Source organism: Crocodylus siamensis, chromosome 6 (genome assembly GCF_052110815.1).
Source record: "Crocodylus siamensis isolate JL-2025a chromosome 6, ASM5211081v1, whole genome shotgun sequence".
Classification (NCBI taxonomy): Eukaryota; Metazoa; Chordata; order Crocodylia; family Crocodylidae; genus Crocodylus; species Crocodylus siamensis.
In genome coordinates, this window is record NC_143400.1 from 65619646 (window position 1) to 65641356 (window position 21711).

The 21711-nt window shown below is 47.4% G+C and overlaps 1 protein-coding gene across 1 annotated transcript; it reads right to left on the bottom strand.

Annotated features, from left to right (window-relative positions):
- Positions 1-3869: 3869 nt before the first annotated feature.
- Positions 3870-5392, bottom strand: PAQR9 (progestin and adipoQ receptor family member 9). Its single transcript, XM_090052982.1, has one exon. It carries the CDS (start codon positions 5338-5340, stop codon positions 4066-4068), a length of 1275 nt encoding a protein of 424 aa, XP_089909108.1. The 5' UTR covers positions 5341-5392; the 3' UTR covers positions 3870-4065.
- Positions 5393-21711: the final 16319 nt, after the last annotated feature.

A 21711-nucleotide genomic window follows, 5' to 3' on the forward strand; every position in this document is an offset into this window, starting at 1 on the left:
CCCACAGAGGCACCAAATACTCTTTGCAAGCTTGTTAAGTCTAGGATGGGTAGTGTTCCCCCACTTAGCCAGTAAGGATTTTGCTATTCACTTCCATGAGAGCAGGACTGGATGTCAGAGTTGTGAATGGCTTGTCCCACCTTTAACATTTTCAATTCAATTATGATTTTTTAATCCATATTTATGAAAAGCTGGCCAGCAAAATATCAAATTGTGCTATTATCATTGTGTGAGCCCTTTAAAAATAATCAGACATTCAAGTAATAGTGCCTCAGAAATTATGCAGAGAAGTGTGGCAATTATCATGGTAACCATTTATTTATCTGCATTTTAAACAAAAAATGACTAGCTAGAATTCTGACAGCTCAATCAGTTCTCCCCATACAGTTTCCACCAGCCCATTGGCAATGACTCTGGGAGCAATACTTGCAATCAACTTTCCCAAATCATCTCACAATGGGCTTAGATGTTAAACCTGTCTCTAAAAATGTTGCTGAACAGAAAGGTTTAGAATGAAGCAATATTCTTAATATTATTTATTTGTGCCAAATCTGCAAATTAGGTGGAGTTTTAACCATCATTTATGAATGTAAATAGGATTCCAGATATAACTGCAATCTAGTCAATTCAACTACTAACCTGTTGGTGATAATGAAGATATCTAGATATCTATATATAGATATAGATATCACATGGCTTAACTGAAAATATCAAATGTATTTTTACAAGTTAGGCATGGCCTTTCTGACATTGCCTCTTGAGATGTCCTCTACATCATGACTGACAAGCACAAATAAAACTCATTATGCAATATGCTTTAGAGACTTCCTTTACATTTAGCTCATACACTCAGCTGTTTTGAGCCATCTCTTAGCATTGAGAACTGTTGTCCTTGGCTGTCCTGTTTTCTTGTTCAGTTCTTAATTGGGGGTTGGATGTCCTAATGGCATTTCTTAAGTAAATCTTTCAAATAAATGATTTTTTTTGAAGCTTGTATAAGCCATCCTACATAAGGGCTAAAAAATTTTTTCCAATGTGAGTGCATCGTATCTGAAACATCAACATTGTCCTTAACGTATCAAGCACGGTCTATGTGCATAATATATAGAGTAAGAGATGATGAATATTATGGGTCTGAACGTCAGGAGCTCTGCATGCACCCCCATGTAGCGGGGGGGGGGGCTGTAACCTGGCACAGTTCCAAGATCTGGCCCTATATTTATTTTTAACAAGAGCTTGCAATTTATTTATTTAACAATGTGGACCACATCTGAATGGAGAGATTTTTATCATGGACTAACATCCATCCCTATTAACAGCTGTGTAGACCCCCTCCTGTCTTACTGCCAACTGAGTAAAATCCCTGGGGCAATGACAATCATTTGTGGAGGAGGAATATCAGGAAAAATAGTTCATGTAGTTCTAGCATCTCTTAATGCAGTTTAGCATCTGGAAAAAAGTATACAGCAGCACAGGGCCAGTAATGCCCATGGATCACAGCTTGGGATCCAAGAATTCATCTAATTTAGTTACATCTTTTATAACACAACAAGTGGCCCAGCCACAAGTGATGTGTCAACAACTCAAACAGCAGACAAAGAATGAATGTGATATATTTTCATTGCATTATTAAATACTGTAGCTCCATAATGCCCATTTTACCATAATAGTTAAAAAGTATTTAGACAGAGAAAGTGAAGCAGTCCTCCTTTTCCTTCAGCTTCCCATTTCATAAGGCATGAGAGAAAACCCTTCATACTGGGCCTAAGATGCCTCAATAACTGTCACATCAATGGTATGGGACTGGGAAATTTTCTGCTCCAAGTAGCCTCCAAAGTAAGTAGTGAATAGGAAAGTACATCTATGAGTTCAAGCAGTTTAAGCCTCTTAATGGAAACAAGCCCCCTGCAAATTCCAAACTCTCTCTTGTTTTAGTGGGAGTTCTAGGAATGAAAGGCCTTCAGGGCTGAGCCTCACATGAGAGAGAATTGAAAAGTCATTGGACTGGGGAGTCCTACTGCTATTTACAGTGGGAAAAGCCATAGCATCTTACAAAATAGGCTCTCGCCTACAGAAACATATGCGCCTCTGAAGCAGTTAGTCTTTCAGGTGCCTACCTGCCTTGTGCCTGGGAGAAGTCTGCTCAAGTATTCTTGGAAACAGTGTTAGAGACCTAAGTAGGAGTTAAGACACCCAACTCCCACTTTTCAGGGAAGTGGAGACCCTGAAGGCATTTTTGTCCATATGCAACTGTCCCTCCACAGTACTAGAGGTAGCTCCACCACTAAAAGTAAGTCATTGGTGCATTCAACTTTCACAATCATGTTTGTGTGAGGACTCCATCCCCAAATTAAAGGCATGATCCTATATTCCCTACTCAGGCAAAACTCCTACTGAAAACAATGAGAGTTATGCCTAAGTGAGACAAGACATCATGCATGAACATAAATATACAGCTAGAAATGTATTTCTACATAGAGATAAATATGCTGCATGTAAAGAGCAACTGGGCTCCTGTACAATACAGCGCTAGAGTTCTACTGAGGAATGACCATATGTTTTGAAAATTAAGTACACGTTATCTGTTATCTAAACGTCAAGATGCAATTTCCTTCTATTATGTTATTGCATACTGGTTATTTATCTAGCTGAATCAGGTTAAAATGTTTCTGTTTATAACCCTGTTTAAAGTTTGCCTAGATTTATTAGTATTGATAGTATGTTAGGTCACTAACAAGAACGGAATTTTCAGGAAGGTGATGCCTGAGTTGCTGTGAAAAGGTATTTATCATAGCTGCATTTAAAAACAATCCCCCCGCCAAAAAAAAACAACAACAACAACAAAACAACCCCAACCCAAACTATTCATCAGTAAGGTTGTTATCCTGCAAAATATGGTGACTCAAGGAAAGTCCAGCCTCCAGATCCTCTGCAGCCTAGGGCACAGCCCCATAGGTAGGGCTTCAAAAACACCCAGCTGCTGCAGCAGCATACTGAATTAGGAAAATGCAGAAGGATATCAAACTAATTATACCTCGTGTTCACAGAGAGCCAGATTCTGCCTCCTGTTCTCATGTTCCATAGTACCTTATTCTGTAAGTAGTTGCAGGATGGCAGTACCTGACAGCTCCAATTCAAGAGCAAAAGCCAGATCTATATACTTCATAATTTAAAAAAAAAAAAATGTAGGGTTGAAGGCCTGTAGGCCAAATCCTACTCTCCTTACATTCAGTGCTTTGTGTGAGTACGGCAACTGGGTTTTGACTACATAGGTTTGATCCCTTGCTGGTACAATGACTTCAATGGCACTGTGCCAAACCATACCAGCTAAGGACCTGGCTCTAGATTTTCACTTTGGACTTGAATGGCAACATCAGCCACTCAACCTTCACTCTTACAATTGACCAGACATCCTTGATTAGGTTACAACTTCATCATTCGTATTTTTCCCCCTCTCTGCGTAAAATCCTAACAGTAGTGTCCACTCAACTGAGTTCACTAGCCACAGAGGCTATAATACCACAAAAGCTAGAGAGCTGTCAGTTTGTTTGCATTTAAAATCCAGTTTCAGTGCTCATAACCTCAAAGAGGTACTCCAGTAGCACAGAAGAAGAAAAATGTCAGTGTATAATCTGACAGGAATTCCACATAGGAGTTGGTTAAAAATCTACTAATAATCATTGCATGTGCATATATTGCTAATTTAAATAACATCTCCTAACCAGACTAGCTGGCCTGAAGTTAGTAAGTGGCATTCACAGTCCATGCATTTTATTGTTTCCTAGTAGACTGAACAGTAGTGCTACACAGGTTCTGCCCGTACCCTAACAGCAAGGCAGCAGCAGCAGGTTGTTAAACAGCAGGGCTTGATCACTTCCTCTCAGGGCCTAGTGGTTTAAATGGTAGCAGGAGTTTTCTAGCAGGATAGCAACCGCTGGTTTCCTCTTGCAACCCCCCCCCTTGGAAGGGAGTGGGCTCTTTTGCCAGTGGGTTTCACCTCAGGTTTGCAGCATCTTCTCAGAACAGCAGGACTAGGAAGAAGGGCAAGGAGAATATCTGGCCCAACTAGTCCTGCTTGCAGAGATCTGCCACATTCAGGAACTTCCTGATGACCATCCCCAGGCAGAGTATGAGGAGCAGCATGTAGCCCACGGTGCCCAGGTAGGTGGGGGCAGTGGGTGGTGCCTTAAGGAAGGTGAGCAGCCCCTCCTCCACATAGTGCATCTGGTCATAGATGCTGAGGAAGGTGAAGATGTGGAAGAGCTGGTGGCTGTGGCCCACGATGTCGAAGCGGCCTGGCTGGATGCGCTCAGGGATCTTGCTGACATTGAAGAAGGCGGCCACCAGCAGCCAGAAGTAGCGGCGGTAGAAGTAGACGAAGAGTGTGGGGTTGTGCGCCCGCAGGTCAAAGAGGAAGCTCTCTAGCATGATGGGGCAGGCCATGCTGAGCGGCATGGCGAAGACAAAGGTGCGGATGGCGAAAGGGTAGGCGCAGCACTCGGAGCGGCTTCGGCAGCAGGCCACGGTGCACGTGACGGCCAGCACAAAGGCCACGGGCAGCACCAGCGCGCTGTAGAGAGCCAGCGGCAGGCTGCAGTCCACGTACCAGCCCAGGTGCTGCTGCAGGTAGCGGCTCAGCGCCCGGGCATCCAGCAGCCGAAGGTGGGGCAGCAGGTAGTAGGAGTAGGCCACAGTGCTGGCAAAGCCGTAGTAGCTGATGGAGGCATAGTCCAGGTAGAAAAAGGCGGCGCGCAAGCGCAGCGACAGGCAGCTGAACACATGGGCCGTGCAGCTCATGGCGAAGGTGAGTACGACCCCCGAGGCGTAGCACCAGAGCGGCAGCAGCGCGGGGTGGTGGAAGGGCAGCTCGGCCGCGCCGCGCAGCAGCAGCAGGCGGCAGAAGCGGCTGAGGAAGAGCAGCAGCGGGATGAAGTGCGTCCAGAAGTTGAGCGTCTCGTTGGTGGGCTGCAGCACGGAGGCCAGGCACTCCTGCGCCGTGCAGTGTAGCCGCCGGTAGCCCGACAGGATGAAGCACTCCACGAAGTCGGCCGGCACCTCGTCCCAGCGCAGCAGCGGCCCGCCGGCGGGCGCCCGCTCCGCGTCCCCGCGGCCTCGCGGCATGGTCCCCGGCGGCGCCGGGCGCTGGCTGCCGTGCGGCGCGGCGGCGGCGGCGGCGGCGGCTCGGCCCTGGCGGGGGCTGGGATGCAGCCTGGCGAAGGCAAAGCCGCCGCCGCCGTGGGAGCTGCAGCGGGTTTGCGCCTCTCCTCCTCCGCCTCCAGCATCACTCATTGCAGCAGGGGCAGCGGCGGCGGCGGCTCCTCCTGCAGCCGAGCTGCGCATCGCGGTAATTCAGACCCTGCGGCGGGGCCGGGCTTGCACCTGCGGGCGCGCGCAGCCCCCGCTCCCGGGAGCAGGCGCCCCCTCCTCGGGCTCGGCGGCGGCGGGCGGGGAGGGCACCCGCCCCGCCCTCCCAGTTAATGATTGATGCCGGGGGGCACAAGCCCGCCGGGCCCCCATGGCGCAGCCCAGCCCCGCCGCGAACCCGGGCTAGGAAGCGGGAGGGTGGGGGCTGGCCAGAGCCGATTGGCAGCCCCCGCCCCGAGGGCAGATAAGCGCGTGGCCGGGGCAGCGCGCCCCGTCCCCGTCCCCGCGTTGCGCAAGGCCCGCACCTCCCCAAGGCCGCGCAGGTGCAGGGTCCGGGCACCGCCTGCGGCCGCTCCGACAGCGCCGGGCAGGGGCTCTCCACAGCTGGTCCCTGGATACATCCGGCCGCGATCAGCTGCGCGGTTATGTAATGGGCACTGTTACATCACTAGCATATAAAGAGTCCTAGAGAGCAGAGCACAGGAGCTGACCCTGAGCGCCCTCCCTTGGGGCTGGGTAACGGAGACGGGAGGCAGCTCGGCCGGCCGACGCACGTGGCAGGGGAAAGCTCGGGAGAGGAGGGCTCCTGGGCTCCCTTCTAGGTTTCACTTTAAACAACCCTTGTCCCTGAAGTGTCTCTTTATTACCCTGCGATAGGTAGGACATTCTATGGTAATAAAACCTTGCTTATGCTTTGGCTACTGTGTTTGTTGTACAGATTAACAAAATGTTAGCGTGTACAATTAATCAGGGTGAGGTGGGGTGAATTGAAACCAGCAAAAGAAGAGGGGCACAAGAACTCTGGCATGTCCTCAGGCCCAGGACAGTAGAAACAAGCTGCTGAATGGACTGAATGCACTTTCTGTTCTAGTCAAAATATTTTTCTTATGGTAGCTCTTGGGCAGGGAGGTTTTGTTACATTAGTTGTATTCTTTAAAGAAGTACAGAAATGGACTGGAAAATCAAAGAACTTCTGCAGTTTTCAGGTGTGGACACAGGTTGAATGAAACCAGAGGATCAGCAAAGAGACAAATGAAACTGGAAAGATTAAAAGACCTCAAACATGCCCAGAAGCTCCATGTGTAGGAGGCGGAAGGAGAGGTCTGTGTTTACTGTGGGATGGGATACGTAAACCTGCGCTCTGCAGTAAAGGGTCACAAAGGTGCTCTGGCTTCTCTTACTTCTATCATGCGCTCCTGCAATAGGTGTCAAGCTTGAGAGGCTGACCAGGAAGGAGGGCAGACCTTTCATTATACTTCATTTCTGGTGAGGAAGGGGTGACTGGGGCTAATTGGGCACGTTTAACCTTTTCCCTGGAAGACCGTAGACCTGTAATGGGACTTAAAGTTTGGACTACACCTGGGTACTTGCTAGAGTTTCTTTCAGAGAAAGGAGGACTGATGCAGGACTATTGCCGATTTGTCATTAGGTACTTACTTGCTTGTACTCAGTAAATACTTCTTGCTGTTAGTTCCTTACCTGGAGGGAGCAATGACTAAATTGCTGTGCACCTAAATGGGGGCTTAAGGGTATTTTGTAGTGCATCTTGAAGTGATGCAGTTATGTGGTAAAAGAATTTGATCTTTGCTGTAGGCTAGATGAAAGGGCTGTGGGGGAGGGGAGAGGAAGGAAACCAAGTGAATAGACTCTATGAAAATGGAGACCTGAAAGGAAACATGCCTGGATGCAGCCCTTTCATGGTTTGATGAAATGGGTTGGTTCATTGATGGCAACATGGACTTGGACTGAATGGCAGAGAACCAGTGACAGCTGCTGCAACAGATGGTGGCCCAGCAGCAACAGGCACAGGCTCAGTGACAACAGCCACAGCTGATCTAGGAGCTGATGGACCCACAGTAGGAACAGCAGCCATGACTTGTTTGGCAAATTCATTCTTTCCTACAGTTTCCAGGGATAGATAGAGGCTCACTGAGGAGACCCCCCCCCAGGACGCAAGTCCCAACTCATTAAATCCAGCTGTGCCATTGTCTTGCAGACAGGTGCCCAGGGAATGACCTGAGGCAGCCTCAGTGGATTGTGCACGGGGGGGGAAGTGTGATATTTATAGCACCATTGGCTCTTGGAACAATGGGACTCTTGTGGGCTCAATTTAACTGGGGTAAGCACAGGTTATGGGTTGAAGACTGGTCCAACAGTATGCTAGACTGCCTGGCTATTGGCAGAGAGACCTACTACTGACACTTGGTTGGGGGGGGGGGGGGTAGATGGGGAGCATCTCTGGGGAGCCAGGTCTTGCAGGATGGCCAGGCACTGCAGGAGCTGGGCAGAAAAGAGTTATGGTTTCAGAACTCATCATGGTGGGCAATTTACTCCAGTATTAATGGCCAAAACAAGAATGTTCAGAGACATAAGCCAGGGATGACAAAGCCTGCTTAGGTTCAACTTGAGTGCATGAGAAGCCTGCTGGGGAGACTGCTGGGTATTCTATGGCAAGTCTCCCACTTGAAAAAAAAAGAAAAAAAAAACAAAAAAAAAAAAAAACCACTTCTAGGAAAGTCCGGGAAGGGGACAGGAGGAGAAAGAGGCGATAGGGAAACCAGGATGTCATAGATAAACTCAGCTGGCTATTAAAAGGGAAGCCAGGCTGATAGGGCTGGCTTTTTTGTGGAGTAAAATCCACCCTAGTGGTAGGCTAGGCTTTGACCTTATCAGAAGGGACTAGTCATCCGATTTTCATGTGGGTACCCCAGACACATACACCAAGGTTGTCCGTATATAGTGCCCTCCCAGTAAGTGTATGTGACAGAAAACTAGGTCTGCAGACTGAGCCCTAACAACCTACCTATTTTTCTCCAAATAGGTGAGGCTGAGGGTGATATAGTAGGTAATGGAAGACAAAGGGCAGCAGAGAAGAATTCCAGACATGAGGAGTCTCTGTTGGGGTGCCAGCTGGGCAAGGAGCTAGCTGCAGCCTTGTTGCCCAAGTCTGCAGGAGAATGACAGGGAAGGTAAAATCCTAAGATGAACTGATGATCAACTTTCTATTGATTTTAGAGATGATAAACCCCAATTGGGATGAGTATCCACTTAGTGGGAGGACTCCGACAGTGGCTCTTCTTCCTGGGCAAAATAGGTTCAAATCAAAATTCAGTATCTTTCCCCCCCCCCCAACATCTTCCTCTAGGAAGAGATTATTTTAGCTAATCAGTAGTTCTAAATTAAAATAGTATTTAATTCTCTTCCCACCAGACTTCACTGGTAGTAAGAGTACAGTAAGAAAGAGAAAAGGAAAATAGTGTAACACCTCAGAGACACTGAGTTCTTAGAAGTCCTTTTAGGCCATTATAAGAAAAATTCACTCCAATGGAGAAGGCCAGTGCAAGAGTTCTGCATCAGTTACACCCACAAAATAGGGTTTAAGTGAGTCTTTATCAGTATATGGGCTTTGTTCTGTGCCTTTGTAGGGGGAACACATTTCATCCTATTAGTGCTATTTATTTGTTGCACTTGGTGCTTAGATAGCTGTTTCTACTGTGCCCCTCACTACTGTAACAGAACCTGTGAATGTCTGTGTAATTGTTTGGGAGTTCTTCATACTGATCCAACACTCCACTGTTGTCAGACTTGCAGTTCAGTTGTTCATTTGACTACCTTATAATAATTCCAGAAGGAAGCATTAATTTAACACTTTGTGGGGAATGAGCTTAGCTAGTACAAAACAAAATATCAGCTTGGACCATCTGAATCTGTCAGAGCTGATTAACAGAACATTGAAAAGGCATTAACAACTCAATCTTCCGTGATACAGAGAGTGATTTAGACTAGGAATAAGAGTGCCTAACTATCCTTTCTACTAGTAGAGAGAGTCAGTTGTGTTAGTCTCAAGTCAGGCAGAAGGCAGGGTAAAGTAGCATCTTAAGATCATCCATCTAAGGCTGGAAGGGGACTGTAACAGGTCACCCTCACCAACACCATCTTTCTGGGTAATCTGTGCTTTATATGGGGCACCCTTGGAGCTTTCTTGGGAGTTCTTAATGTCCCCCCCTGTACTTGCCTGCCATGTCTTGATGGAAACTATTATGCTGATGTTCTTGTGAGCAGGAGACTGCCTATTGTATTGTATATGTTGGGGCCTTTCACCTACGTGGGCCTGGCCCCTGTTTTTGTCTAGCTAGGCCTTCCCATCTAAACTCACTAGACAGGGTTTGACTCAGAGGCTGTAGCCTTTTCTGGTGTCTTGGGGCTCATGGCCCCCTTTCCTGCTCCAATCTGAAGCCTGGCACCCCATGGGTCAGAGGTCTGGGTGCTGGCCCTACAGCTAGGGGGCTGCAAGTTCAAAACTGGGGGGATAACCCCAAACTCACACCCTCTCAGGTCAAAACCAAAAACCACCAAAATAAAATTGCACCCCAGATGCACCAGTCCTTCCTGGCCTTTTTCAGATCTCGCCCTCACTGGCACCAGCATCTGTGCCCCCCACAAAAAGCCACACCCTCATTGGCACCAGGGTTCCAACTCTGTAGCAGGTCCCCAAAATGAGGCCTCCTCCTTCCCCTAATAGCCTCACCTAAGCCACCAGTTTTATTCAATAATCACAAAAAAGGAAAGAATAATAACTGTCCCCAACCAACATGCTGAAACAAAGCAGCTGACCAGCTCACATTCACAGGGCACGTTCCTCAGCTCCCTTCCATTGGCTACGGTCCTTGCTGTGGTATGGATGCCATCTCCCCACGGCTTCTGTAGCTCCTGCCTTTGGACCACTCACCCAGCTTCTCTGTGGAGCTCTCAGAGACACTCCTTGTCCTTCAGCTGCTGGCCCCCTTGCTGCTGCTCTGCCCAGGGTTTTTATAGTTCTGCCTCTTCCGGTCAGCTGACAAGCTGGCCAGGCTCAGCCTTTAACCCCTTCCTTACCAGCATTCCATGCCCAGAAAGTTCTGGTCTTAAAGGGACGGACCTGCTTTCTGGTGATGGGGGTAGGGTTCCTTGTTACAGGGACTCACAGGATCATCTAGTCTTGCCCCTTGTTCAAGGCAGGATCATCCCTGACTGAACCACCCCAGCCAAGTGTCTGTCCGACCTGTTCTTGAAAATTTCTAGGGATGGAGATTCCCCAACTTCTTTATGTAGCTGGTTCCAATGCTTGTCCAGCCTCATAGTCAGAAAGTTCCCCCTAACTTCCAACCTATTTCCTCTGCTGCAGATTGAGGCCATTACTCATAGTCCTGTCCCCTAGTCACAAAGAAAAGCCCATCTCCATCATCTGTTATTTTCCTTTAGTTATTTGAAGACTGTAACAAACTCCCCACTCATTCTACCTTTCTCCAGAGTAAATAACCATAACATTTTTCAGTCTTTTCTCTTAAGTCATGCTTTCCAGGCTTCTATTAATTTTTGTCACTTGCTCCTGGACTCTTTCCAATCTGTCCACATTCTTGAAGTGTGGACCCAAAACTGGACACAGTACACCACATGAGGCCTTACCAGTGCTGAACAGAGTGGAAGAATCACTACCCTTGTTTCCAAGTGTTAATACAGCCCAGTATACCGTTGATTGTTTTTTTCTAATAAGAACATGCTGTTGACTCATATTCAACTTATGGTATACAATGACCCTTCTCTGCAGCACTGCAGCCTAGCTAGTCATTTCCCAGTCTGTATTTGTGCATGCAGTTATTTTGTCCCAAGTGCAGGACTTTGTACTTGTCCTTGTTGAATTTCATTTGGTTGATTATGGATTATTATTTCAGTCAATCCAAGTCATTTTGGATCCTAGTCCTATCCTCTGGAGTCTCTGAGATTACACCTAGCTTGGTATCATTCACAGATTTGCTAAGTGTGCACTCAATTCTATTGTCTGTATTATTAAGATATGAAACAATACTGGGCCCAGGACAGACCTACTTGATACGTACTCTCAGCTATACATCTTGCCATTGATGACTACTTGTTGAGCACAATGGTCCAACCTATTGTGTCTGCCTTACAGTACTTTAGTCTGTATTTCTTTAGCTTGCTAAGAAGAAGGTTATGAGAGACCAGGGTGAAAAGCCTTGCTAAAGTCAAAGTATATCACATCCACTGCTTGTTCTCCCTACTCCTTCTATCCACAGAGCCTGTCACCTTACAGAAGGAAGTGGATGTGTAGGTGTATTGTATATGTGTTCTTTTCTCAACCATATGGACACTTACCCACCCTATTTGACTTGGACTCGCATCAGTTAGGCCACTGGTCACAGCCAATCACACAGTAACATAAAATGTACCCATTAAGAAAGGCATAAGTTTTTGCCGGTAACAGCCTGTTTTGTCAAATGCAATGAATCGAAGCCACTAAGCCTACTTCATCAGATGTTATGACTGGACATTGCTTATGAAAGCTTATGCTTTTCTGAATGAGTTAGAAGACAAAGGGCAGGACAGGTTGGTACCTTAAAGACTAAGGGTGTGACAGTGGCCTATTTGCATGTGCATGTGTTGGGTGGCATAAATGCTGCAATGTGTCCGGCCTGCAGAATGTGGGCCTGGTGACTGTGAGAAGCTACAGGAAGATCCAAGAGATGGTGAGACTAAGGGACATCCCATCACCCATGGACCTGCTCCCTGGCGACGCATGCCAAGTCACGTGGGAGTGCATCCACCACAAGGAGCTGCAGAAAGATCACAGGGACCTAAACTGGCTTATAGCCCACCGAGCTCTACCAGTGAGAGCCCGGAGACATAAAGAGGGACAGTTGGGGAGACCCAGCTGTCTGTGGCCCAACTGCCATGGGGCTACCAAGACAATCGAGCACCTTCTGTGGCTCTGCACCTGCACCAAGGAGGTGTGGAAAAGGGTGAAACAGCTTTGTGAAGCGGTGACTGGCATCAGCCGGCTAAGCAGTGAGGTGGTGCTGTATGGGAACCTTGCCAAACACCAGGGGAACTCATCACCCTGTTTTGACCAGTTTGCCTCCTGTGTCAGGAGTGCCCTGTGGAAGCCTAGGAATCTCCTGCTGTACAGACAAATAGATGTAGAGGTAGTGGGCTGCGTGAAGATGGCGCTGAGTGAACTCCAGACCTACTACCAGAAATTGGTAGCAGAGGACGGAGAAGATGCAGCAAACATCATCTGGCATAGGACCATGCAACCCCCCCTGAGTGAAGAAGGGAGTGAAGGCAGCAGAGAAGAGGAACAGCCAAGTGAAACAGAAGACAGCGACAGCACCAGCAGGTCCTCCAGCAGAAGCTGGAGTGACAATGACAGAGAGGCCACTTGAACTGAGTATGTGACCCCGGAAGTGGGGCAGGGGTGGAAATGGAGGAAGGGCTGGTTGGAGGGACCAGAATGGACTAATGTTGTTTTGTGTGTGTTGCGCGCGTTTGCGGATATTGTAATGGGTTCGGGTGGCCAGCGGGTCTTTGTATGGGTACGCAGGTGCGAATTTCTGTAATGGGAAAGGTTTAATACTTTTGAGATGTAACAGGTAGAGCATAGATGTATATAACCTTATATATATAGAGAGAGACATACATTTAAAAAAAATGTGTTGGGTGGCATAGTGAAGCTCTGAGTATCTTGCTGTCATAGGATTGTGGGAGGTAAAAAGAAAATTTGGGATTCTGGGACTGATAGGGCTCATCTACATGAGACACTTACTGTGTGGTAGCCTAATAATACTGCACAGTTGCATGCTAGTGAAAAAAATGTGCTAATATGCTACTATGCTACTATGTGGTATTATTATTAGGCTACTGCACAGTAAGCATCACAAAAAAACCATGTGCCAGGGCTACTGAATATTAAATGTAGTTACTGCACATTTAATTTAGTAATTCATTGAGGAAATACTAAACTAAACGTGCAGTAACTATGGTGCATTAATGAACATATAGATGCTCCCACAGTAGAATTTGTACGTGCTCCCTTGATTTAAGGCACAGCACAGATACCTTAACTCACAGTGAACCCAAAGGACTCCTTACAGACAGAAGAGAATATTACTCATCCTCAGAATATTACTTATCACTAGTTACAAGAACTCGACCCTTAGTCTGTAAAGTGTCTGTCTAAGGAAAGATATTCTGGGAGTTCATGTATGGCTAACTCAATGACAGATAAGGTTATTTGGGTATAGAATCACAGGAAGGGTTGGAAGGGACCTCAAGAGCTCATCTAGTCCAATCCCCTGCTCAAAGCAGGACCAGCCTCATCTAGATTATACCAGTCAAAGTTTTGTTGAGCCGGATTTTGAAAACCTCCAAGGATGGAGCTTCCACCACCTCTCTGGGAAACCTGTTCCAGTGTTTTACTACCCTCCTAGTGAGAAAATTCTTCCTAATATCTACCCTAAACTTCCCTTGTTGCAACTTGAGACCGTTGCTCCTTATTCTGTCATCTGAGAGCAGTCTAGTTCCATCCTCTTTTGAACCTGCACTTCAGATAGTTGAAGGTTGCTATTAAGTCTCCTCTCAGTCTCCTTTTCTAGACTAAATAAGCCCAGTTCCATCAGTCTTTCCTCATAAGTCGTGTCCCCCAGCCCCCTCACCATTTTTGTCACCCTCTGCTAGACTCTCCAATTTGTCTACATCCTTTCTGTAGTGGGGGTGTCCCAAAACTGAACACAAGACTCCAGATGTGGCCTCACCAGTGCTGAATAGAGGGGAATAATCACTTCCCTTGACCTACTGGCAACACACCTATCAATGCAGCCCTGTATACTGTTAGCCTTCTTGGCAACAAGGGCACACTGCTGGCTCACATTCAGCTTATAAGGATAAACTCCACCATGTAGAGTGGTTTCTTTTATTTGACCAACTAAATAGTTGGAAAATTGTTCTTTGCAAGCTTTCAGGCACAAACATCCTTCGTCAGGCATAGGGAAAGTCTGCTGGTGTTTTGTGTGCTCTCCTGGGTAGAACAGAAGCAAAATTGCAAAATGCAGGTCTGTGAAACTACGAATATGTGGCAGTGAGGATCAGAGGACAACAATAGGTGTGAGACAGGAGGTGGGGGGAGGCAAATGTTGAACTGGTGATAGAAGAATGTAGTTGCTAAAATGCAGACTGCTATAAATCCAGTGTCTATATTTAATCTATGATTTTCTGTATCCAGTAGATTTATGAAATGAAGTTTGTAGGCTTAGATGGATTGATGTGTATTGGGACCTTGGGTAAGCACAAAATGAGAGGCCCCCTCCCCCATGGGAGCTGGGCTGCAGGGGTGGGGGAGAGGGGCCCCTTTCCCTCCTACTGCTGGTGGGGGAGGCTGGGGGGCACATGCCTGCCTCTTCTCTCTGCTCCCCGACCCCACTATGGCCATATGCATGTACACACGTAGGTGCACACAAACACAGGCATGCACACTCTACTGTTACTCTCTGCACATGGACAGATACAAAGGCAGATAGGCAGACACGCACACAGACGCATACACAGATGCAGACACACATGCACAGAGACACGCACACACACTTTTCCCTCACAGGACCTCCCCACTCCCACATGGAGGCAGCCCTTTGCCCCGCTTCCCCGCCCCTCAGCCACCTGCGGCTCAGTCTCACTCCCTGCCTGGCCCCTGTTACACTTACCTGCAAGGAGCTGCTGCCTGGCTGTCCCATTCAGCCCTGCAGATTCAGAGGGCTGGGCTGGGTTGGGCCAGGAGCATTGTGTCTCTGTGGGTGGGCAGTGGCACTGGGAGGGATGGCTGTGGGGGGTTAAGATTACTTTTGGGGGGGCTACAGCCCCCAATGCCCTCCCAGTGCCATTGCCTGCAAAGGCATGGCACAGCATGGTGCTCCTGGCCTGGCCCCAGCCCCACCCCCACTGCCAGATGGGGCGTGGCTCTCCCAGTCTGGCTTGGCCCCTTCACAGCCAGTGCAGCATCACCTGGCATGTCCCCCTCCCCCCCCGGCTGTGATGCAGCTCTCCTGGGCCTTACCCTAGCCTTACTCCAGCCCAGCCCAGCCCTGCTTCATCCTATTGGTGGAGGGGCCCTGCATCTAGCTCCCAGTGAAGCAAATGTTGAAAGCCATAGTTTTAAACTTGGTGCCAAAGATGGGCTCCAAGTTTAAAACTGGCTTTCACTTCCCTGCTGCTGAGGATCCCAAGGCCAGGGCCCCAAAATGGTAGGGGCCCTTGGGCTCCTGCCCAGCTTGCCCGTTCATTACTCCACCTATATTTGTAGGGTCATCTACGAAAAGTGTTTTGTAAGTTCCCTTTAAAGATTAGAACTGAGAGACTGGAGAGAGAGTGGTTTTCTTGTGAGCAGTGTGTATCTGCACATAATTTTTGTCTTTAATAGATTTTCAGTGTGTGTTCATTCTGTTATGCAGTTGTTTGGTTTCTCCTACATATTTTTCCATCAGGGCATTTAGTACACTGAATAAGCTATATTACACTGTTGGAGGTGCAGGTGTAAGATCCAGGAATGGTGATCGTTCTGTTGTGGGGTGTAGTTACTATAGGAGCGGTGACGATGTGTTAGCAGGTCTTACATTTTTTTTCCCAGCATGTTCTGGATCCGTTCAGTGTGTTTTGGGCCGTAGGAAGTTTGTTTCTGGTGATGAGGTTGGCGAGGTTTGGTGCTTGTTTAAAGGCTAGGATGGGTAGTTCTGGAAAGATCTCTTTAAGAATCAGGTCTTCTTCTAGTATGAATTGCAATGGTTTGAGGATTTGCTGTATAGGTTCCAGGGAGGGATGGTATGTCATCAGTAATGGTGTGCGATTCATGGGGATTTTCTTTTTTGTATTGCAGCAATTTTCACATGGTATCTAGGTGGCTCTTTCAAAAGTGCGATCTAGTTCTCTGGAAGAGTGTCCTTGTTGGGTGAAAGGCCTTTTGGGATTGGCTTTCACTCAACAAGGATACTCCTCCAGAGAGACAGACTCAGCCCTGATTGAGGTGTGGGTTTTTGCACAATTTGTTCTCGCTAGTTCTGGATTTCCACACTTCCAAATAGACACTGAACATGCACACCCACGTTCCAGCCCAGCAGTCCTTACAAAGGCAAAACTTCCCATGAAGAATGCCAGAGGATTGAAAGAGTTGAGCTTTTACTTCATACTTACACTGATGACTGGATGATACACTGGATACATTATATGTTAGAATTTACTGACAGAGAAAATAGCAACCACATTCTGCTCCTTGAAACCAGCCTGAATAATGGTGCTGCAGAGGAAAAAGCATCCTGTCTCCTTGGGCTGTACAAAAGACAGAGCTATTCTCTGACCACCACTGGGGCTTTAAGATTTCATCAGCCATATATTCTCCACTGTATGACTGGAGAACTTCAGACAAATGCATCCACCAGCTCTGTTCTCAACCCCCTCTCTTGGTCTGGTAAAAAAAAGTCCATTCTTTCAGCATGCAGGGAGTTTCCATCTTTCCCTAAATTGCTTTGCTTCCTCACCTGTGCAGTGAAATTGCAGCAGTTCTGCTGTGATCAGGTCTGTCTATACCAAGGGGGGAGGCTAGACTAGAAGGACCTTCCTCTAAGTGAGTAAAGGCATAAGGGAAATGGGGATAACAGCATGTGGTCTGCTTAACATAGTTTAATGTTAATTATTCATAATACTTCACAATTTTATGTAGTATTTTGAACAGTGGTAGCCAGTATTGAGCCAACAATAACTGAACAGATCCCACATCTGCATCCTACCAGTTGCACTATATTGTTATAAAAATATAAGTGCCAAATGTTACTCTATTATTATTATTATTAAGGAAGGTATGTCTTCCAGCATTAACCCTCTATTAATATTTGCGCATCTCTGCCGTGCCTCAGTTAAGCCCAAGACGTGGCCATGGTATTATCATTCACTAAGTCTGTGCTGGTTGCTATTGTACAAAAGGGCTGCTGCAGTGTGTTATAAATAGTACAGATTCAGGAATATGCCTCAGTATGAAACGTATTGTTAGTGATGACCTTTAAAACATCAGCTATGGCTTTATCATTCTTCCCTTTCACAGCATACTCTGGATCATGTTGCTCATAATCTGGTGGAGTTTATTAATTACAACTGCATGACAGCTGAGCAGTAAGTGGGTGGATTTAGACAATAAAATGGATAATTAAAAGGATTAATGAGGTGAATTAAAATGAATGGACTGAGGCCAAATGGAGCCTGAATTTATCAAAACATTAGGGAACCCAGTATGTTAAGAGACATTGCTCCTTTACATTTTTTTATCCATAGTCCTTAATATTCCTCCTTAGTCAGGAACATGAGCCAGTGAAACTGCAATTTAATCCAGTAGTATATTTACATCCCCTCCTGATGTGGTCCTACCTCTGTGTCTATGCCACCATCTGTATACTACAGGTCTATATTGCTTTGTCTCTAACTTACTGTTGTATCTAGGGAGTCCAAGGGAGATCAGACAGTGCACTGTCAGATGGAGAGACCATCAAGTAGATAGTAAGAAGTTAAGGGACCAAGTGAGCCCCATTCACTATCATCACTATCATCAGTGACCATTCAAATCTCAGAAGCCTAAGGGAACTTACTGACCTACTGCTAAAATTTCAGTAGCCCAGATCACCCTTTTCTGTGAAAATACCTGTGACCAAGTTGGAGGAGTGGAAAATCCTTCAAAGAGTTCCTTAATTTTCCCCAAAAGTCTCTGTTCCAGGGGGGATTCTCTCCTTTGCATCCATGCTCCAAAGTAGACATTGTTTCAAGTCCAAGAATCTGTGGATGGATCCTAAGGGGTCTGCAGGAGGCCCAGTCACTCTGTGTGGAGCAGATGCTATGGGGGTGTCAGTAGAAATCATCTCTACTTGGAAGGTGGGATTCTACCCAGGAAAGTGCACAATGCATTGTGACAAGCAGAAGTTTACAGCAAAATCGAGTTGGTGGGTTATATCTAAATAAAGTTAATGGATGCTTAGTTACAAGCTCTTAAGAACAACTACACTCTCTACATGGTTCTGTGGCTTCCTACCACTTCTAAGGGCCACTGCAGCTGTCAGTGGCTCCAGCTGGGCTTGTGCCAGATAATTTTTCTGTATGGAATTATGTAGGAATGGTGGCGGGGAGCAGGCAGGGAAGGGAGAAATATGCATTTTGCATGTGACCTTCCTTTATCCAGCCCTCCCTGTCCTCAGCTAACCTTCTACTTCCCTAGCCTACTGGAAAGTGAGGCAGTTTGTTTCTGCAGAATTTTCTTAGTACAAGTTTTCCTTTTTATGAGCCACTGATTCAGATCTAAACAATCAGGAATTGTGCCTAGTAAAGGTAAAATCAACATTCATTCTGAAGTTGGAAGTTACTCTATGAAAGTAAGAAATATCCTTCAGGTTATTATTTTATTGTTTATTTGCCTTTCCCTTTTCGTCCCCTTTAAATAGCCTTGTGTAGATGATTGACATGCTTTGGATGTTGGCAGTTTGGAATGTGGGCACACTCTGGCTGATCTACTGCCCTTCCCTGCAGCATATTTTATAATCCCTCAGGCAGGCAGGAAATAACACATTGGGGACAAATTCATCCCTATAATAACTCTACTGTAATCAACAGTTACAGCCAGGATGAATTCAACCTATTATGATCACTGATAAAGCAGGATCCCTTTAATAGAGAGATGTATTGGTAGGATAAAAGCCTGATGAAGAAGCCTGCCAGTATTCCAGAGGAAATGCTGCCTTCAGGAAATTGAAAAAGTGCATGGTGTGATATTCACAACCTGTCTTTGCCTGCACCAATAGCTACTTGTAATTTTATTTTTCTTTTGCAAATTAACTGTGCTGTATATGCCCCCTAGTGTTGACTGGATAATAAATAACATAGTGTACCTCTACTCTGAAAAGTGACTGAATATAAAAGTACCTTTTTTCCTGTGTGTGTATTCAGACTCAATATACTAATCACATATGCATACAAATGGGTTTTGTAGAACTTATTTACTGTACACTGCCAAGCCAATACAATGATTGAAAAGTGAGCTAGATTCTATTTCTGCTTTTCATCATCATAGAATTAAATACAGATTCCAATTGCTGGACTAGATTCTGCCCACCAGTGCAGCTGTGTAATCCCATTGACTACTTTGGATGCGTCCACACATGCAGGCACATGCGCTTGTAGCTCTCAAACAGAAGTGGTGCAAATTTGAGCTGGAGCTTTTTGCCTTGGTGCAGGTGCCTGGACATGCACTTTGTTGTGGGGCAAATTGTGCCACTTGGGGCAAAATAACCCTGCCTGGCTCCTCCCAGATCTGCAGCCAGGGGGAGCTAGAGCCCCAGGCCAGCACCTGCGCTGTCCCCAGCAGTATAAAAAGCTGCCCTAGCAAGCAGCTAAGGGCTACCCTCTCTCAGGAGCTTCTGAGGCCTGGCCAGTTGGTACCTGAGGACACTACCCCTTGTGCCAGCTGGACTGCTGCAGCATCCCAAATCCATTTTTTAAAATACCCCAAGATGCATGTTCTTCCACAATTAGAACAAAAGACCACTCTACACACACACACACACACACACACACACACAAAGAGAGAGACAAACAGAGAGGGGTTGATCAGTTGGGCAATGCTTTATTGGTATATTTACAATGTTAAAGCAATTTGGAAGCCTACCGGTGTCTCTATCATTATAATAAAATTAATTCTAAAATCTGTATGTGTGAATGTGTGCTTTTGGTTTTCTTCACACATGATGGGGGATGTGAGGTTTGCAGGAAGGGACGTGGGGGAAGACGGGTGGGTGTGTGGGTGGATGTGGAGGGATGTGGGTTGGTGTGGGAAGACTGTGGGTGTGGGGGGGCTCTGTTCAGGAGGGGTGGGTCCCCTGGCCCCCACAGGGTGTAGCTCCCCCACACAGCACATGGACTACCCCCCCCCACAGGGCCCCAGCTCCCCCCTGCAGGGCATCAGCCCCCACCTGTGCAGGGTCCCAGGAACCCTGCATGGCCACAGCCCTCCCATACAGGGTCCCAGGCACCCTGTGGGGCCACAGCCCCTTCCGCCCCTGTACAGGGCCACATCCCCCTGCGCAGGGCCCATAACTTACCTTCTACAGCAGGAACTATGTACCTGCAGGGACCAGCAGGGACCAGACACCAAGCTGTGCCAGGTCCTGCTGGCACTGGGGCCCTCGTGCAGCCAGGCCGGCCTGGTCCCACAGCTGCAGGACCTGGCATGGCACGCAGGGACCATATGCCATGTCGCGCCAGGTCCTGCTGGCAGTGGGGCCCTCATGCAGCCAGGGTGGCCCTGGGACTGGGCTTGCCTGGCAGCATGAGCAGCCCCACTGTCGGCAGGACCCAGCGTGCCTCAGCGTATGGTCCCTGTGTGCCATGCTGGGTCTGGCCTCCAGCAGCAGCACTGCCTGCCCCGCTGTGCAGGCAGGGAAATGGCACATGGCAGGCCCTGGCCCAGCACTGCGCGACTGGCTACTCTGGCTTTGCACTGGAGTGGGTCACAGAGCTCCTGTGCAAAGACACAATAGCTGCATGGCCCAGGTTGGATTGGGCTGGTGGGGCGCATTTTTCAATAAGCCACGCTGGCCTGATCCAGCCTGAGCTGTGCATCTAGCGTGCCTTTGCACAGCAGCTATGCAGCGCACTCTGGTGCAAAGCCACAGCCATGCTTCCTGCTGCCACTGGTGCCACAGGGGCTGGGTGGGTGGGGCAGGTGTGTGGCAGCCCCTGTTCAGGCCCCTCCACGTCCCACACTGGGACATGCCCCCCTGTGACTCCTCATGCCCCTCCACTCCCCATAGCCCCCAAGACCTCTTCCACTCCCAACACCCTCCCTGACATCTCCCTGCCACCCCTCACACACACTCACACCCACCCACACCCATAACCCCCCCACCCCATTACCTTACTTACCTTGGACAGCGTCAGGGGACAGCAGGAGCACTACAGAGATGATCTGGCCAAAACCAGAGCATCTCTTCTGGAGGACTGACTCCTATGTTTGCCCTGCTGTTCTGTGAAGCAGATTTTTTTTTGACCTCTGGATATCCAGGGGTCTAATTTTGTCCCTGTGCTGCAAACCTGCAGTGCGGGGAACATTTTTTCATTGCCGCATGTTCCTCAAAGGGGTTTGAGACGGGGCAAGAGGCACGTGCATGCTCATGTGGACGCACCCTTTGAATTTATACAGGTGTAACTGGGGGTAGAATAGGAGAAAAATGGAGGCGAAGAGATGTAACACTGGGAAGAATTTGGCCTCAGAATCTTTATTGCTTAAACTTTATTACTGTTCATAAATGAGTCAGAAAACAGCCTGACTTTTACAAACTAGGATAATGAACAAACTGACTTTTACAAACTGGGATGAATCTGTAGTGTTGGCATTCAGAAAATATCCATTTCTTGTCTTGTAATTAAGCAAATTTAGGATTATGACATAATACACATGGCATACCACAGTGTTCTTTGCAAGAGCAGAAAAGTGCTATG

Bases quoted from the DNA above. Each gene is read 5' to 3' on its own strand.
- PAQR9 (XM_090052982.1), bottom strand. From the start codon at position 5,340: ATGCGCAGCTCGGCTGCAGGAGGAGCCGCCGCCGCCGCTGCCCCTGCT.